The 19,204-nt window shown below is 37.6% G+C and overlaps 1 protein-coding gene across 1 annotated transcript in view; it reads left to right on the forward strand.

Annotated features, from left to right (window-relative positions):
• Positions 1–19,204, forward strand: part of NSD1 (nuclear receptor binding SET domain protein 1) — a 134,764-nt gene that overhangs the window by 91,731 nt on the left and 23,829 nt on the right. Inside the window, 7 exon segments of the mRNA XM_036847310.1 lie at positions 1,396–1,514; positions 2,453–2,595; positions 4,093–4,099; positions 5,238–5,267; positions 5,270–5,363; positions 11,793–11,993; positions 14,135–14,314. Of these exon segments, the coding sequence (XP_036703205.1) occupies positions 1,396–1,514; positions 2,453–2,595; positions 4,093–4,099; positions 5,238–5,267; positions 5,270–5,363; positions 11,793–11,993; positions 14,135–14,314 (774 nt within the window).

Raw genomic sequence — 19,204 nt, forward strand, 5'->3', positions numbered from 1 at the left:
TATAGGTTGGTCAACTTGTTTGCTTGATTTAAAAAAAAAAACTAAAAAACTGCTTTCAAAATAATATCAGCTCTTTCCCTATACATTTGTACTTTAGTTTTCTGTAAAACCTACAACCTGCACTTTATCCTCTGTAAATTTCATCTAAATGTTTCAACTTGTGAGAATTTTGAAGCTTTATTCTGCCACCATCTTAACTCTTCCCTTTTAGTCTTAGGCTGTCAGCAGCTTTGATAGCAGAGCTCCATCTCGATCAGGCAGATCAAGAAGAGAGCCCTAAAGCAGTCTTCCAAAGTATTTGATACCTAGCTTAAATATCCTGGAACATTTTACAAAATATCTCTTTAAAGATTCCTCTTAATGTTTCTATAACAAAGAGTTGAAATATGTATAATAAAAAATGAGTGAGAGACTAAATTCCATTTTCTAAATATGCCAAGATTAGGCATTCATATTCAAGGTTATAGTAAACCGCTGCTGAATACCCTTTTTTTTTTAATTAAAAAAAAACGTTTATTTGTTTATTTATTTTTGGCTGTGTTGGGTCTTCGTTGCTGTGCGCGGGCTTTCTCTAGTTGCAGTGAGCGGGGGCTATTCTTCCTTGTGGTGTGTAGGCTTCTCATCGCGGTGGCTTCTCTTGTTGCAGAGCATGGGCTCTAGGCGCATGGGTTCAGTAGTTGTGGCACACGGGCTCAGTAGTTGTGGCTCACGGGCTCTAGAGCACAGGCTCAGTAGTTGTGGCGCATGGGCTTAGTTGCTCTGCGGCATGTGGGATCTTCCCGGACCAGGGCTCGAACCCGTGTCCCCTGCATTTGCAGGCGGATTCTTAAAACACTGCGCCACCAGGGAAGTCCCTGCATGAATATCCTTTTGGCCAATAAATGTATTGGTTGGGGGAGGGAGGTATTTTTCTCTCCTATAAGTCAGATCTTATGTATTTCATGTTTCTGTCTTAATCCTTAAATCATAGAGTGATATAATTTATTGTCTTTAATCTTGGAGGCCAGGTTTTAGTATCTTTTCCTGACTACTAAATGCATTTCCTCCCCATCTGTAGGATATTAAAGTCCTTTGTGGAACTAGAAAGTCTTTCATTTCAATCATATAAAATGAAATTGCTTTAATAACCTGTATGTTTACTATTTAATCCATATGAGGCAGAATTTATATATATGTATCCATTTCCCCAACTAGTTATATACTAATGGGTAAGTCGTTTTTTTTTCCTCTGCTCTTGTTTTCCTCATCTGCAAAGTTAGAGAATTAAAATTAAAATTAAGGTTGGTGTTTACTCTAACATTCCATAATTCTATGAGGTCCCTTTAGTTGAGGATAGGAGTTCTTGGACATGCATGTGATCAGCCAGCAGGTAACACCTGTTTTCCTGTCCTATAGGCACCACCAAGCTGTTTGATAAACCAAGGAAGCGAAAACGACAGAGACATGCTACAGCCAAGGTGCATTGTAAAAAAGTGAAAAATGACAGCTCATCAAAAGAAACTCCAAGCTCCGAGGTATTATGCAGTTCTTCATCTTTTGACCTTCCAAAGCGAAGCTGCTTTTCACAGTAGAGGCCACATCCCTTTTCCCTTTGAGTTTACCTAAAAATAGTATTCTGTTGAAACAGCTAGTAGTGATGAGGAATCCTGGAGAAAAAGATGAATCTGATTCTAGTAGAAATAAGTCAAAGCACTATGGCAACTGTGGGTGTGACCTTTTTAAAAGATCACACCCCATGCTCTAGGTGTCAGATGAAATGCATAACTGTTTCATCAGGAAGTAAACTTGTTGCTAAAAACCAGAGAGCACAATATCAGTAACTGTATAATCCAGATGAACTTGGTATTGCCCTTTAAAAGTTGAGACTGCAGTTAGGGGAAAAACTCATTTGCTTATTTATTGAGACCACCAACTGCTGAAATTTAGAGTAATGTTTGTAAACAGCGACTTTTAGGAAACAGATTTAAAAGCCATGTTCTTGAAGAGCATCAGTGCAGCTATTGATGCTATCCCTAGCTTTCCAATTCAGGTTAAGAAGAATTAGAACAAGTCAGGTCAGCATCACATATTATGATACAGAGTGTTTCTTTCCAGGACAATTTGAATAGAATGCCCAAGGGGGGCATTATTTAGGAAACACTGATCTTGGAAGGACAAATAAGTAATCAAATAAACTTAAGAATGTTTTCTCTCCCTTAGTGAAACCTTAAAATGGAACAGCTCAAAAAGTTCCAGTGGAACAGCCTCAGAGCAGTTAGTGGCAGGGCATGAGGCGCCCACTACCCGCCCAATCACAGCAGGGTTAGAACTAACATTGCATGCAGTCCGCCCACGTGATTGGCTGAACATCTGTAAGTGCTTAATGGCTAGACAAATAGCAGCCCAGAGGGAGGGGGTCAGATGGAGGAGACATCAATAATATAGATGTGGGACGTTATTTTTTCTCTGCAAGGGAGAACTGATGACACACAGGACAGCTGCAAGCCCCAAGGAGACCGTTGAGGAGGGTGTAGAAAATGACCATGGAATGCCTGTATCTAAAAAACTGCAGGGTGAACGAGGAGGAGGAGCTGCACTCAAGGAGAATGTTGTCAGGTAGAGATGTTTGCCCACTTGCATTTGAATTGCATGCTTATCTTTTAGAGATTCCTCTCCCTTTCTCTTGATGACCTAGTCATGGTTAGAATAAAAATTCTCTTGGATGATTCCTTACTTTAAGGATTAACTCTTCTCTCTTCCCACAAAAAAGAAGAGAATATTTAGTGTTGCCCCTGGGTAGATACCCTGAAGTAGGTCTGAGATGGAAGGGGTGAAATCTGTGGTTGCTCAGCCAAAGATAATTTTCCTGCACCTCTCATGGTGTGAGAATTTTGGGTTTCTAAGGAATTTTCAAGGAGAATTTTCAACATAGATTGTTTGGGTTTGTGTGTGTGTGTGTGTGTTTTGTTTGTTTTTGTTGTTGTTTTTGGGTTTTTTTTTCTGCTTTAAAGTAGTGACTTTAGAGAACCTACCACCTGTATTTTTCTATTTATTTAATAAACATTTATGCAGTGGTTTTTACTATGTGTCAAGTGTTTTTCCAGTCACTTTGTAAATATTACATCATTTAGTTATCATAACAATCTCATAAGATAGAGGATCATTATTATCCTTGTTTTATAGATAAGAAAATTGAGGTACAGGGAGGTTAAATAGCTTGCTTGTAGTCACTCAGTGAAGCCAGGATTCAAACCCAGGCAATCTGGGTTTTGAGTCTTAACCACTATGTTGTCTTGCTTCTCTGTGAAATGTGCCTCCACTTTAATGTCAAATGCCTTTATCTTACTTGGGAGTAGAGTCAATTAAATGGATGCATTGGTTATATTCTCTTTTCATGGTCTTGATTTAACCTTGTAAATACTTAAAAACTAGCATATAAAAAGTTGAAAATATTAGTTTGTTTTTTTTTTTTCTAATTGAAACTGCTAAAAAATAAAATTTCCCCAGGCCTAGAATATTATTATGGCCAGTGTAATTTCAACTCAGTTTCTGTGTCTCTTCATTTCACTGCTATATAAAGAAGGTTGATTATATTCAGACCTGCTCCCAAACAGTGTTACTCCTCAGAGACTGTTAAGCCCACAAAGATTGTCATATAAGAAGGTATTGTAACCCATGGTCCTGGTTTGTTTGGATCAGTCTTTGTTTAAATCTGTTGTGCTTGTATAATTTATTAATAGCACCTCCTTTCATGCTCAAGTGTCCTAGTTTGAAGGATGAATTACATGGTCATCCCAATTAAAGGGTTAGTCTGTAACATTTGGTTAATTTGAAAAATTTATTCCTCAGTACCTGCTGTAATTGAAGTTTTCCTGTTTAAGTGATGAAGGCGAATTTGTTTATCGTACAGGAAAGCTGATGTTGCTGGCACTCTGAATATACAAAACAAAACATGTAATATTTATGGCATTTGTCAATTTTTGGTTATGAATAGTAGATCATGGGAGAGCCAAACATGAAAGACTAGCTCAGAATCCCTTGGGGTCCCCTCTTAATCCCTGGCTTGCCCCTGGCCTTTATTCCCAAGCTCTCCTACTCGTTTGCTTATTTAAGCTTTGATGTAAGTGGCCAAGACCTGTTCTGTTCTTTGGGTTCTTGACGATATTAGACTTGCCTGGCCATCTTTCCCCCCTTTCTTGTCTTACAGAATAAGTATAAGAGTTTTTTTTCATTTTTAATCATTTTTCTGTTAATCACTATGGGGAAACAAGTCAGGATATTAGAGGGGTGAAAAGTAACAAATGTTGGGAATTGCAAAATTTTCATAAATCATACAATGTTTCAAAAGCAACAGATCTCAATCTTTATTTCCTAAGGCTGTATCATCATTGACACCCTGTTTTAGTGAGATTGTCTCAGAAAGGTGATCTTTCTGATTTTAATATGGTTCTAGGTGTATCTCAAGGATTGTTCAAATCTTAATCAGGGCCCTTCTGGACTGTTATGACCCAAGTCCCAGCTGGCCAGTATCTCTTGCTTGAACCATTGCAGTAACCTCTTTGATTATCTCTGCTTCTCATCTCACCTTTTTACCTCTTGAAATTTTTCATGTAGCAGTCATAGGGATCTGTTTTTAGATGAATACCTGATTTCAGCCTTCCCTTGGTATAGCGCTCATTATAATGGCACACCTTTGCAATTAGAATAAAATCTGAAACTCTGTACCGTAATCTGTAAGGCCACACAGTCAGGCCCTTGCTTGCCTTTTTCTTACTTCATTTCTCCCACTTCTAACTTTTGTTCACTTTTGTCCAATGACACTGGCTTTCATTGTGATTCATAGGAATGCCATGATTTTTCCTGTCTGTGGGCTTTCTGTACTTTCTGCCTTCTTGGTCCCTTCTTCAGATCATGTGGCTGACTTGTCATTCAGAGCCCAGTCTAAGAAGTCATTCCTAATCACCCAATCCAAAGTTGTTGTTTGAGTGCTCTACCCAAATACTTACATTTTCTGATATCTTTTGTTTGTTTAATTGTTTACTTGTATCTTTGTATCCTTAGAATATAAGAATGATGGGAGCCAGGGACCTGTGGTACCTGGCATAGAGGAGGTAATCATTAAATACTAGCTGAATGAATGGTGGGATTTTTTGTTTCTGGCAAAGCTGCTTCTTAACTTTTGCTTTAATGAAGACCTTCTGCTTGGGATTTTTAAAAATCTTTTTCTATAGACAGATCTGTTTTCTTTCTCTTAACAGAACTGTGAGAAACTGGGTGAGCTGGCTATTATGTGAGGCCTCAGTGCTGTGGGGCTTTCCACCTGGAGTGCCTTGGATTAACTGAAATGCCCAGAGGAAAATTTATCTGCAATGAATGTCGCACAGGTAAAGTAGTTAGAGAAAGGTCTTCTTCCAAGGAAGGTTGAGTTTCAAGTTTTCTAGGAAAAAATCATTTATTGGAGACACTTTTTTTGTGGCAATACTGGGCTAATTCCTGCAGACATAGAGATAGGTGCTCTGTGGTCTTTGCCTTCAAAAAACTCAAGTGAATAATGAATGTATAGTATAATATAGTGCAAAAAGTGTTGTTGTGAATGTTAAAGTGCTGTGTGAATGAAGATGCACCAGTGCTACAGAGGAAGATTTCTGAGTTTGGTTTTAAGAGAGAAATAGAAATTGGTGTGTGGAGGGGAAGGATAGAAGGTCCAGTAAAGTATGAAATATTTGGGGAACAGGAAGCATATAGGTCAGTATGTTTGGCATTTAAGATATTTTAAGATATTTTAGGGAAGAGGTGAGGCATAGGTAGTGACGAGGAGGACTTCTGGGTTACTGATGATATTTTGTTTCTTGATCTGAGTGGTGATCAAGAAATGTGTTCACTTCATGATTATTTGTGAACTTAGAGTGTGTGCACTTTTCTGTGTATATTATACATCAGTAAAACTGTTTAGCAAAAAAAAGAGAGCTATTTCGTGAGAGTTACAATATACGGATTGGGTCAGAAACTAGGAATGGTCAGGTGAGACCAGCCTGTAAAGCACCTCACAGCTGTGCTAAGGAGATTGCTGTTTTTTCAGCATTATGAATGGGTGTTACAGTATGAAAGTAGTAAAGAAATTAGGGTTGACAGTAAAGATTTTATGCTCATAAGTCATTAAAACCGTAGGTGTGCATGATGCTGCCCAAAGAGAAAACGTCTGTAGAGTGAGAAGAGGGCTAATGACACTACTGGGGGATACCCACTTAAAAGGGGCTACTGGAGGGTGAGGAGGAGCTGCTCAAGAAAGAATGTCTGTGAAACCATTGGAATGGGGTGTCATCAGCAGAGGCAGATGGGGCAAACAGACCAAGGAGGTTCTAGAGTGAAAAGAGGATCTATTGTATTTGGCAGTGAGATAATGCCTTACTAAACCAGACTGAAAGATGAATGGGTAGCAGTATACACTATTTCTTACAGAAGCTTGACTTCAGTGGAAAGGGGAGCAGTAGCTGAAGGGAGGATGTTAGAGGGTCAGGAGGAAGAACATCTTGAGTAGGATGAAGGTTAAGAATTGTGTAGGGAAATAAATTTCCGTAACAGGAGGGGGAATAACTGGAGTACAGTCACAGAGACAGGAGAGGATAGGCTTGAAGAGATAAAAAGATTAAAAGGGAATGTACCATGTAATTGTGAGGGAAATGAACACTGAAGTTTTTCCTTGGCTTGGTGAGAATGGTGGAAAAAGGTAATTGTTTATAACCTGAAGGGAAGAGTGTAGGCTTAGACTAGCCCCTGTGGGAAATAAGAGATGAAATTAACTTGTGTCTGTAAATAGATGGCCATGTCAGATTGAGTTATTTCATCTTTCTGCTACCACTTTCAGCAGGTGTAGGAACAAAGGTGGAAGACAAGATAGTTGTGGGTTATTTTGCCTTCTACACACGTTGGGCTTTTGATCATTATGTGCCATATGGTGTCCCGGCCCTGTAAATAAAATTTAGAAACAAATTTTAGATATGTGATATCTCTGTTGCCCTAATTTCTTAGAAAGATCTTCTTCTTCTTTTTTTAAAAAAATTTTTTTAACTTCTATTTTATATTTGAGTATAGTTGATTAACAATGTTGTGTTATATCAGTTGTACAGCAGAGTGATTCAGTTATACATATACATGTATCTATTCTTTTCAAATTTTAAATATAGCAGTGAGTACAGTGTCAATCCCAAACTCCCTAACTATCCCTCCCCGCAACTCTTCCCTCCTGGTAACCATAAGTTCCTTCTTTAAGTCTGTGAGTCTGTTTCTGTTTTGTAAATAAGTTCATTTGTATCATTTTTTTAGATTCCGCATATAAGTGTTATCATATGATATTTGTCTTTCTCTGTCTGACTTCACTCAGTATGACAATTTCTAGGTCCATCCATGTTGCTGCAAATGGCATTATTTCATTCTTTTTAATGGCTGAGTAATATTCCATTGTATATATGTACCACATCTTCTTTATCCATTCTTCTGTTGATGGACATTTAGGTTGCTTCCATGTCTTGGTTATCACTGCTAGTGCTGCAGTGAAGATTGGGGTGCATGTGTACTTTCAGACCTTGTTTTCTCCAGATACATGCCCAGGAGTGGGATTGCAGGATGATATGGTGGTTCTAGTTTTAGTTTTTAAGGAACCTTTGTATTGTTCTCCATAGTGGCTGTACCAATTTACATCCCCACCAACAGTGTAGGAGGGTTCCCTTCTCTCCACACCCTCTCCAGCATTTATTGTTTGTGGATTTTTTGATGATAACCATTTAGAGAGATCTTCTTGCCTTTTGTACCAGTGATCCAGTTTTGCTAGTCTCATCTTTATTATGATGTGGTATTCTCTGAACCAGGCTAATCTAAGGCAGAACTATTTTTTTAAAAAATCAACTTAATTAGAGGGTAATTTGCCTACTCTAAATGTACCCCTTTTAATGTATGTTTTGATAGGTTTCAATAAAATGTATACACCCACACCAGAAAGTTCCCTTGTGATCAGACCCAGTCAGTCTTTTTTGCACCTCACCCCTTCATCCCCATCATCAATTTCAGGTTAAACAGTGATCTGCTTTCTGTTAGAGCACATTAGATTTACCTTTTTTATAGAGTTTGTGTCTAGCTCAGCATAATGTTTTTGAGACTCATCTGTGTTGATGTGTGTATCAGTAATTCATTCTCTTTCTTAAAACAGCTTTATTGAGGTGTAATTGATATACAGTAAACTACACAAAGTGTACACTTTGATGACGTTTTGGTGTGTGTGTGTGTACATACACCTTTGAAACCATCACTCAGCATAGTTACTTTGAGGTCAAACAACATTGTTGCAGGTATTGAGAATTCATTCTTTTTATTGCCAAGTGGTATTCCATTGTATGGATATAAGAGTTTGTTTATCCACTCATCTATTGATGTACATTTGGATAGTTCTCAGGTTCGGCTATTATAAATAAAGCACTGTGTATCCTTTGTATGGATACACTTTCTTTTCTGTTGTGTCAATATCTAACAGCAGAATGGCTGCATATGGTAGGCTTAACTTTTTAAGGAACATCCAAAGTGCTTGTACCATTTTATATTTCCATCAGCAGTGTGTGAGAGTTTTAATTCTGCCACATCTTCATCAACATTTGGTATTGTCAGTCTTTTTAATTTTAGCCATTCTGACAGATGTGTAGTGGTATTTTATTGTGGTTTTAATGTGCATTTCACTAATGATGAATGATGTTGCACATCTTTTTATGTGCTTATTTTTCTTATGTGCTTTTTATGTGCTTATTTTTCTTTATGTGCTTATTTTTCTGTCTTTGAGGAAGAGTGTTCAAAATTTTCTTTTAATTTGGGTTTTTTTCCCCCCTATAAATTTATTTATTTATTTATGGCTGTGTTGGGTCTTCGTTGCTGTGCATGGGCTTTCTCTAGTTGGCAAGCGGGGGCTACTCACTCTTCATTGCAGTGTGCGGGCTTCTCACTGTGGTGTTTTCTCTTGTTGCGGAGCACGGGCTCTAGGCACGTGGGCTTCAGTAGTTGTGGCTCGCGGGCTCTAGAGTGCAGGCTCAGTAGTTTTGGTGCATGGGCTTAGCTGCTCCGCGGCATGTGGGATCTTCCCGGACCAGCGCTCGAACCCGTGTCCCCTGCATTGGCAGACGCATTCTTAACCACTGCACCACCAGGGAAGTCCTGGGTTGTTTTCTTACTGTTGAGTTTTAAGAGTTCTTTATATGTATTCTGGCTACAAGTCCTTTATCAGATATATACTTTCCAAATTATTCTCCCAATCTGTGGCTTGTTTCTTAATTTTCTTAATGGTATCTTTTGAAGAGCAGAAGTTTTTAATTTTGATGAAGTCTCATTTATCAAATTTTTTTTAATGGTCTTTCTTAAGCAAGAAATCTTGCTTAACCCAATGTCACAAAGATTTTGTTTTCTTCTGAAAATTTTTTAATTTTAGGTTTCACATTTAGGTCTGTGATCTATATTGAATTAAGTTTTATATATTATGTGAGGTAAAGAGAGGTTATTATTTTTGAGGGTAGAAAATTTTACCCTAGTTTTAGTAAAGATGTATAGAGTAAGAATAAAGGAGTCATTTCTTATTTCTTCTGGGTCACCCTGTTTTCCTATAGTAGGATGACCACACCATAATTTAGGCTACTCCAGTTAAGTATTGGCTGCCAGTTATTCAGTATCAGGCAGTAGATTGCTTCTTTTCAAATACTTATTTTAAATTTTTTTCTAAAATTATTATTAGTTGGTGATCTCACTGTTTATAAAGATGAGGTGGATTATTTTACTGTGTTCCTATTTCCAGCAGGTGCCAAAGGCAGGATTCGTGTTCAGGTCTGTCTGTCTCTCAAGCCTGGGCTCTTTCCTTTACATTGTTTTGCTTCCCAGCGAGAGGTAGATTTTTTTTTTTTTCTCTTAAACTTTTTATTACAGAAATCGTCAGACATATACAGAAGTAGAGAGAACAGTATAAAGAATCTCAACATATTCATCACTTAGCTTCAGTAGTTATCAACTTCTTGCCTCATTTTACTCATATAGTTCAAAATATATGTAACTAGCATATTTTTTTAACACTTTAAAAATATATATCCATTGTATACAGTGACTCCTATGTGTCCTCAACTACCCAGTCCCACTTTCAAATTTTCCCACTTTGTCTCAAAATATATTGTTTTATAGTGTTTTGAATCAAGATCCAAATAATGTCCCTGTATTGTATTTTTTAATAAAAAAATTCATCTCTTAAACTTCTCTTAATCTACAGCAGTACTATTCCCCTCACCCAATTTTTTTTGTTTTTTTACAACAAAATATGTTTTATTTAACCCAGTATATTCAAAATATGTCAGCATATAATTAATATGAAAATGACTGAAATTTTTTACATTCTTTTTTATGTGCTAGGTCTTCAAACTCCAACGTGTATTGACACTGACTACACATCTCAATTTAGACTAGTGCCATTTTAAGTGCTCAGTATCCAAGTGTGGTTTCCCTACTGGGCCTGTGCTAAATCAAACCTTACTTGTCACCCCTACATGACAAACCTTATTGCTGGATCCCAATAACTGCACATATTTGAGGGACCCCTCACCCAATTTTTTAATGTTCTTTATTTCTTGAGACAATGGTCATTTGTCTGCCAAGTTTTCTACATTCTAAATTTGGCTGATTGCATCCTTGAGGTGTCCCTTTAACTTGTTCCTCTGTCCTCCGTGTTTCCTGGAAACTTGTAGTTAGATCTAGAGGCTGGATCAGGTCAAGTCAATTTTCCTTTGGCAAGAATACTTTGTGGGGGATGTCTACTTCCTATAGCATCACATCAGCAAGCATGTATTAAATTTCCCACTTAATAGTGATATTAAGATTGTTCAGTAGGTTCGTGTTGTCATACTGATCAGTCTATTATAATGTTCTTCACTATGATATTGTGATTTTTAATAAATATATTTGGTCTTTGTCCAGTTTCTGGCACAGAGCTCCTGAAACCCTTGAAATTTCCTAAGTGATGAGGGCTATAAAGATGTATGTCTTTTTTTATGTTAATGAGAGATGACTTTTGGAACTAGCTAAGGATGGGAGCTGGTTGCCAGGAGAACCAACCATGTGATTAGAGGGTTCCATCTCCCCCTGGCCTTTTTGGAGGGGAGAGTGCTGGAGGTTGGATTAGTCCTCAATTGCCAGTGATTTAATCAATCATGCCTATGTAATGTGGCCTCCATTAAAACCCAAAAGGATGGGGTTTGGAGAGCTTCTGGGTTGGTGAACACATGGAGATTAGGGGAGAGTGGCGTGCTTGGAGAGGCCCTGGAAGCTCTGAGCTCTTTCCCCATACCTTACTCTATGCATTTCTTTTAACTAGCTGTTCCTGAACTATATCATTTTTTTAGTAAACTGATGATCTAGTAAGTAAAGTGTTTCTCTGAGTTCTGTGACCCACTCTTGCAAGTTAATTGAACCCAACCTCTGATTTATAGCCAGTTGGTCAGAAGTACAAATGACAAGCTTGACTTACAACTGGTAAGGGTTGGGGTGGGAGGCAGTCTTGTGGGACTGAACCCTTACTTAATCTGTGGGATCTGATATTATCTCCAAGTAGATAGTGTCAGAATTGAGTTGAATTGTAGGATACCAGCTGGTATCAGAGAATTGCTTTGTGGTGTGGGCACCCTCCACCCCCACCCCATGTTGGAATTTGGTGCAGAATTGTGTACTCACTAACTTTTCACCTAATGGTTTAGCATTGAGTGAATTCTTGAGTTAGTATTAATTTGTTTCTTCCTGTTTCCTAGGAATACATACCTGTTTTGTATGCAAGCAGAGTGGGGAAGATGTTAAAAGGTGCCTTCTGCCCTTATGTGGAAAGTTTTACCATGAAGAGTGTGTCCAGAGATATCCACCCACTGTCTTGCAGAACAAGGGCTTCCGGTGCTCCCTCCACATATGTATAACCTGCCATGCTGCTAATCCAGCCAGTGTTTCCGCATCTAAAGGTACGGGTTTCTTGTGTAGACCAATCTAATTATAGAACCTCGGTCTCATTGGCAATGGATGTTTCAGATGCTATCTGGCATATCTCTTCATAGCCTCTAGCTTTTTTCAGAGTACCAGCATTTTATGTGAGAGATAAGAGAGTAATGGACAAATTTAGCAGTCACCACATTTTTACATGTGCTTTATGCAACCCCCGGCATTATGTGGTAGTTTTAAATATTTGGAATTCATGTGACATTTAGTTTGAAAAGGTGTTCTGCTGGACACCTTGTTTTGTTTTGCTCTGTTCTGCGCCACGCCATGTGCCTTGTGAGATCTTAGTTCTCCAAACAGGGATTGAACCCGCGCCCTCTGCAGTGAAAGCACAGCATCCTAACCACTGGACCACCAGGGGCTTCCCTCTGCTGGATGTCTTCCTTCATCAGAATAAAGTGTATTCTTCTTCTGTGGGCCCTTATATGTATGGTTATCAAATGTGATATCACTCAGACATGCATATAGGGCAGAACTGAGGTTTTTGTTTTGTGCTGATTTGTTTTATTTTTTAAAATGGAAATTCCTATCCAGAAAATTTTTTCTGGCTTCATGGTGAGCTTGAGAGCTGAGGTTTCCAAAACTATTATGTGGGTGCAGATAAAGTCAAGTTTCTAAATCCATTCCCAGTGAGAAAGCAATCATTTCTTTCTTTTTCTTTTTTTTAAAAATAAATTTATTGATTTTATTTATTTATTTTATTTTTGGCTGCGTTGGGTCTTCATTGCTGCGTGCAGGCTTTCTCTAGTTGCGGCGAGCGGGGGCTACTCTTCCTTGCGGTGTGCAGGCTTCTCATTGCAGTGGCTTCTCTTGTTGTGGAGCACGGGGTGTAGGCGCATGGGCTAAGTAGTTGTGCGCAGGGACTTAGTCGCTCCTCAGCATGTGGGATCTTCCCGGACCAGGGCTCGAACCCCTGTCCCCTGCATTGGCAGGCGGATTCTATCTATCTATCTATTTATCTATCTATCTATTTCTGCGTTGGGTCTTTGTTGCTGCGTGTGGGCTTTCTCTAGTTGTGGCAAGCGGGGGCTGCTCTTCATTGTGGTGCGTGAGCTTCTCATTGCGGTGGCTTCTCTTACTGCGGAGCACAGGCTCTAGGCGCACACAGGCTTCAGTAGTTGTGGCACGCAGGCTCAGTAGTTGTGGCATGTGGGCTCTAGAGAGCAAGCTCAGTAGTTGTGGCGCATGGGCTTAGTTGCTCTGCAGCAAGGGGGGTCTTCCCGGACCAAGGCCTGACCTCTTGTCCCCTGCATTGGCAGGTGGATTCTTAACCACTGCATCACTAGGGAAGCCCCAATCATTTCTTTCTGCTCAGTACTAGTGGGTCTCTTACTGATTTCTCTGAAAGCCAAATATTGTATCTCTACTATTAAATGCTTGTATGCCCAAAGAACCCACTTCTCCCAAAGGGGATTGGGCAAGAAAAATGTGGCAGTTTTGACTTTTCTTTTAATCAGACTGGTGATATCTTCTGTAAGATGATTTCCTGGCACTATAGATCTTGTCAGTCTTAAGTACAGTAACATGCTTGATCAAAATTGCAGCTTAACCATCAGCTACCTTCTCCTTTTCAGTTGCTATTGTAGGTAGCATTGGGGTGGTTTGGTAGTGGTTTTTAGTTGGTAAAGTATGTTAGAGGATACATCTCATGGGGGGTGGAGGTAGAGGGGTTTATTCATTCATCTAAAAGGCTTTAAGAATCACAGAGTACCAGCCAAGGAAAGCAAGCATTAGTGAGTGTTTCTCCCATCTGGTCTTTTAATCTGATTGTACACACACACCACCCCCCACCCCCACCCCCACTGTTTCGTCTGCAGCTGATTCCGTTTTCCAGTCAGGACAGTGGTTTGAGTAAGGCTTATTCTTGTTGAGGTAGACTCACTTACTGTTGTGGGATCGGACTCCTTAAGGCCATTTATCATATAGTTCCCATCTGAGCTTTTCTTAGGGAATTGGGTGTTTAAGGTCTCTTGATCTAGTAGTGCTTCCATTTGTTTATGGCATTTTCCCAGTGCTAGCAAATAAACTTGAATAACTCACATCGTTTTTATGTTTAATCCCTTTTTCTTTTGTCTCTCCCTGGTTTTTCTGCTTCTCTTATTTTTAGGTCGACTGATGCGCTGTGTCCGCTGCCCGGTGGCATACCATGCCAATGACTTTTGCCTGGCTGCTGGGTCAAAGATCCTTGCATCCAATAGCATCATCTGCCCTAATCACTTTACCCCCAGACGTGGCTGCCGAAATCATGAGCATGTTAATGTTAGCTGGTGTTTTGTATGCTCAGAAGGTAAGACATGACTTGTTGATGTATGGATAGTCTAAAAAGAGATGAATGCAGTATTTTAATTGAAACAAAAGTATAGTTTTCTTCACATTGCCATTAGAAGAAATACTGGAAAGTGATGTCCTTAATTATTGATAACATAACAGGACAGTGGTTTTGTTCCCCAATAGAGAGGGTTTTATTTTTGTTATTTTGAATAATGATTTAATTTTAACAAAATGATAAACAATTGAAGCAATTTAAAGAAAAGAGAAAGGAAACAAAATTGTTCTTAGAAAATGGGGGAATGTGGTCAAATGGTACAAACTTCCAGTTATAAGATGAATAAATTTGGGGGATGTAATACACAGCATGGTGACTATAGTTAACAATACTGTATTGTATATTTGAAAGTTGCTGTGAGAGTAGATCTTCAGAGTTCTCTCTCTCTCTCTCTCTCACACACACACACACACACACACACACACACACACAGCCCTTAAAATTGTAACTATGTGAGTTGTTGAATATGTTACCTAATCTTATTGTGGTGATCACTTCACAGTACATACACATATCAAGTACATATATGTTGTACACTTTAAGTTTACACAATATTATATGTTAATTATATCTCAATAAAGCTGGGGAAAAAAGTAAAAAATAAACTGGAGGTAAAAAATAAAATAAGAAAGAAATTTTGAAAACCCTAAATAACCCCAAGTCCTACATCAGAAAAAACCATTGCTTAATATTAAGTGGTAATACTCCAGACATATGTGCATATAAGCAGATAGAAGGGGTAGATATCTGGATAGGAACAAGTCTAGAAGATGCTGTTATCAGGTAATTGTGTGTGGTTTTTCTAAAATCAATTTTATATTAGTTTAAAGGGAATAAACAAAGTGAAAGTAAAAGAATTTATGAACTTCTGTTAAATATTTCCTCACTGTAAGGGATAATAGTTCCTACAAGGTCTTCAGTGGAGGACAAATAAATTTTATGTCTTTATCTGTATCTCCCCCCTCTCCAACCCCTACTTAAAACATACTTCTCCTAATTTAGAGCAAAGTAAATATTATCCTTCTTAAACATTTTCTTTCCTTTCCATTCCTCACAGCCTGATTTTTGCTGTTTTGTTAAGTGGAGGATTTAGTACTCCACCAGTCTATTTACTGTGGTGCTTGTAGTTCTGAATTCCTTATTTAAATTTTTCTCTTGGTTGGCTGAACTTCTGAGAAACACCCACAGGTCCTACATTTCTCTGCTTGAGACTGTTCTTCATTTGCCTCTGTTCTAGAAGCACACATTGGGTTACTATAAGATTTTAGACTGCTTGTTCTTTTTCCGAAACTTTTGTGGACATTGCTCCCCTGTTTTCTAGTGTTGAGGGTGACACCAGTTCTCTTATACAGTTTTTTCATTTCCTTTTCAAATTGACTAAATTTTGTTGATTAGTAATTTGGGGGAAACAATTTCCTTGACTTTTCTGTTTTTTAAGATCTACTTATTGGTGATGCAATTTCACGAAAATTTGGCTGGTTATGAACATTCCAAAGGACTAATTTTAAAAAGAGTCAACATGTGTAATTGAATTAGCATCCCTTTTGAGAAATTGGGATATACTAAATAGTTCTAAAGCCATAAAGGAAGTTTTATGACTCCTTTATATGATTGAAAATGGTCAATCGGGACTTTTTTGTTGTTGTTGCTGTTGTTGCTCTTAAGATTTATGTAACATGACTAGAGTTTGCATCAGGACATAGTTGTAATCCTCAAACTATGGTACTAATATAGAATAAGAAAAATAGAGTATTAAGTGCAATCATGTGGGTGGGATTTTGATGTAGTTAGGGATGTTTTAGTGCACAAAGTACTGTGCTGTTTTTGGTTTTAGATATGTTAGCTTTGTGATTCTCCTGTATCATACATTCTTTTTTGCTTTTATAATATCTGTTCCTTATAAAACTGTGGTGAACACTGCTGCCTGTTTATCATTATACCACCTGTCTTTTGTTTAGAAGAAAGTTAAAGACAATTTTGATATTTAATAGCATTTAAATACAACATTCTATAATTCTGCTCTTAGAATGAAAATAGATGTCTGGGAGGCTGAAATGTAGGCTCTAAAAATTTTACATGTTTTATGAAGATGGGGAGATGAAACAGTTTCAGCATTAGACTGTTTTTCATTCCATAGTGGAATGAGATGGTTTCAGAGTAGAGGTTCCTTTGTCTTGGCAGTCCTAACTTGTGGCATAATAATGGATACTCATAATGAAAACTTAGTCCCCAAGAAAACTTAGTAGCTGCAGCAGTGACTCTCAGAATGTGATCTATCAATCTTTGGGAAGTGGAGAAGATCCAGAGACCCTTCAGGAGCCTCCATGAGATCATAACTCTTTTCATAACAATACCAAGATGTTACTTGCCTTTTTTCTTTGTTGACATTTGCACAGATGGTGCAAAGCCAATAGTGAGTAAAACTGCTAGCACCTTAGTGCAAATCAAGGTGATGGCTCTAAACTGTGCAAGTAATAGCAGTCATTGAATTCTGTGTCACCACACACTTGCAGTAAAAACATGGACGTTTCACATAACAATGTCCTCGATTTTAAAAAGTAAGTAAAATGTATTAAATCTCAACTGTCATGTGAACATTGTTTTAATATTCAGTGTGATAAAATGGGAGGTATACATAAAGCAGTTCTGTTGCATACTGGTGGTTATCTTAAGTTAAAGCACTCGTGCAATTGAGTTGCAATCTGAACTGGCTGCCTTGTTCATGGAACACCATTTTTAGGCTTAAATATTACTAAAAATGTAAATCAACTATACTCCAATAAAAATAAATTAATTTTAAAAATTACTAAAAAACTATGGCTCTTCATACTTGGATATTTGTCAGACATTTCTTGAAAATGTATAAAAAGGAGCCTGTCAATTCAAGGAAAAACAACTGGCAAATTGTTGCCAATGATAAAATTTGAGTTCTTAAGTAAAAATTAGAATTTTGGAAAACTGTCATCTACCCACCCTGAGCTTAACTGCTTCCTAGTATTTACTGATGAAATCATGGGGATATTAATAAATGTGACATTTTTGTATTACATAACGAAATAGATCAACATTTGGAAGATTACCAGACTCAGCAAACCAATATTTTCCACATGAACAATGCATGATGTTAAAAACCATGCATATGTAAAAGATCCATTCAAAGTGCAAGACAGATTAAAGAATTTTAATGTAATAGTTACATTAGTAACTATTAGTAACATATCAATAGTATATTGATACAGTTTCAGATTAGACACTGCAAGTAAGGTTTACCCTGTGAGGTTTTAGTGTATAGTATCAAAGAATATGTAGTTATTGAACAGGTTATTAAAATATTCCTTTTTCCAACTGTTTATCTGTGAGAGACCAGATTTTCTTCATATACATCAACCAGACAACATTTTACAACAGATTTAAGTAAAAATATTTGCAAAAAAATATGGTCACTCTGACACTGGTCAGAATGGCCATCATCAAAAAGTCGGCAAATAACAAGTGCTGAAGAGGGTGTGGAGAAAAGGGAACCCTCTTACACTTGGTAGGAATGTAAATTGGTGCAGCCACTATGGAGAACAGTATGGAGGTTCCTTAAAAAAACTAAAAATAAAGTTACCATATGATCCAGCAATCCCACTCCTGGGCACATGTCCAAAAAAGATGAAAATTCTAATTCAGAAAGATACATGCACCCCAGTGTTCATAGCACTATTTACAATAGCCAAGATGTGGAAGCAACTTAAGTGTCCATCGACAGATGAATGGAGAAGGAAGATGTGTGTGTGTGTGTGTGTGTGTGTGTGTGTATGTATATACATACACACACACAATGGAATATTACTCAGCCATAAAAAATAATGAATAATGCCATTTGCAGCAACATGGATAGACCTAGAGATAGATTATCATACTAAGTGAAGTCAGTCAGTCAGAGAAAGACAAATATCACATGATATCACTAATACGGGGAGTCTAAAAAAATGATACAAATAAGCCTGTTTACAAAACAGAAATAGACTCACAGACATAGAAAACAATCTTATGGTTACCAAAGGGGAAAGGGAGGGAAGGGATAAACTGGGAATTTTGGATTAACAGGTACACATATATGAAATAGATAAACAACAAGTTCCTACTGTATATCACAGGGAACTATATTCAGTATTTTGTAATAACCTATAATGGAAAAGAATCTGATAAAGAATACATATGTGTGTGTGTGTGTGTGTGTATATGTATAAGTGAATCACTTTGCTGTACCCCTGAAATACTCTAAATCAACTACACTTCAATTTAAAAGAAAGAACAAAAATAAAATGTAAAACACTGAGCTTATTAAAAAACGTTCATTTTGGAAAATATAGTTATTCATAAAAATGTGATTTATGTTAACATAATAGATTTATTGTTACTTTTAAATGAATTAATCAATATTTTTAGCCCATAAAAACAAAAGTTCTCTGGGAATCTCCTTATTTTTCAAAACTATAAAGTGTTCGTGAGGCCAAAAAGCCTAAGAACTGTTGATCCCACTATTTAGGATTATCCTGCTGTTAGAAGACAAGGAAAGAGTAGAGTCTTGGGACATTTGTTTGTTCATGTAAAGGAGAAAACTGAAGGTAGTTATCAGAGTCTTATAGTAATAGTATGGTAAATAGCTAAATTGAAAATAATCGGTTCCTAGAATTCAACAATATGTTTAAACTCTATTTTCTCTTACTGTTTTCTACCAAATGTCACCTTTTCATCTTTTGGTTTCTTATGATGGTTCATGTGGTTTTCCCTCTTTCGTCTTCCTATCTTTCTCCTATATGTTTCCTTTACTCCCACCAGACAGACCCTCCTGCCTGCCTCCCA

Source organism: Balaenoptera musculus, chromosome 3 (assembly GCF_009873245.2).
Source record: "Balaenoptera musculus isolate JJ_BM4_2016_0621 chromosome 3, mBalMus1.pri.v3, whole genome shotgun sequence".
In the NCBI taxonomy this organism is placed as follows: Eukaryota; Metazoa; Chordata; class Mammalia; order Artiodactyla; family Balaenopteridae; genus Balaenoptera; species Balaenoptera musculus.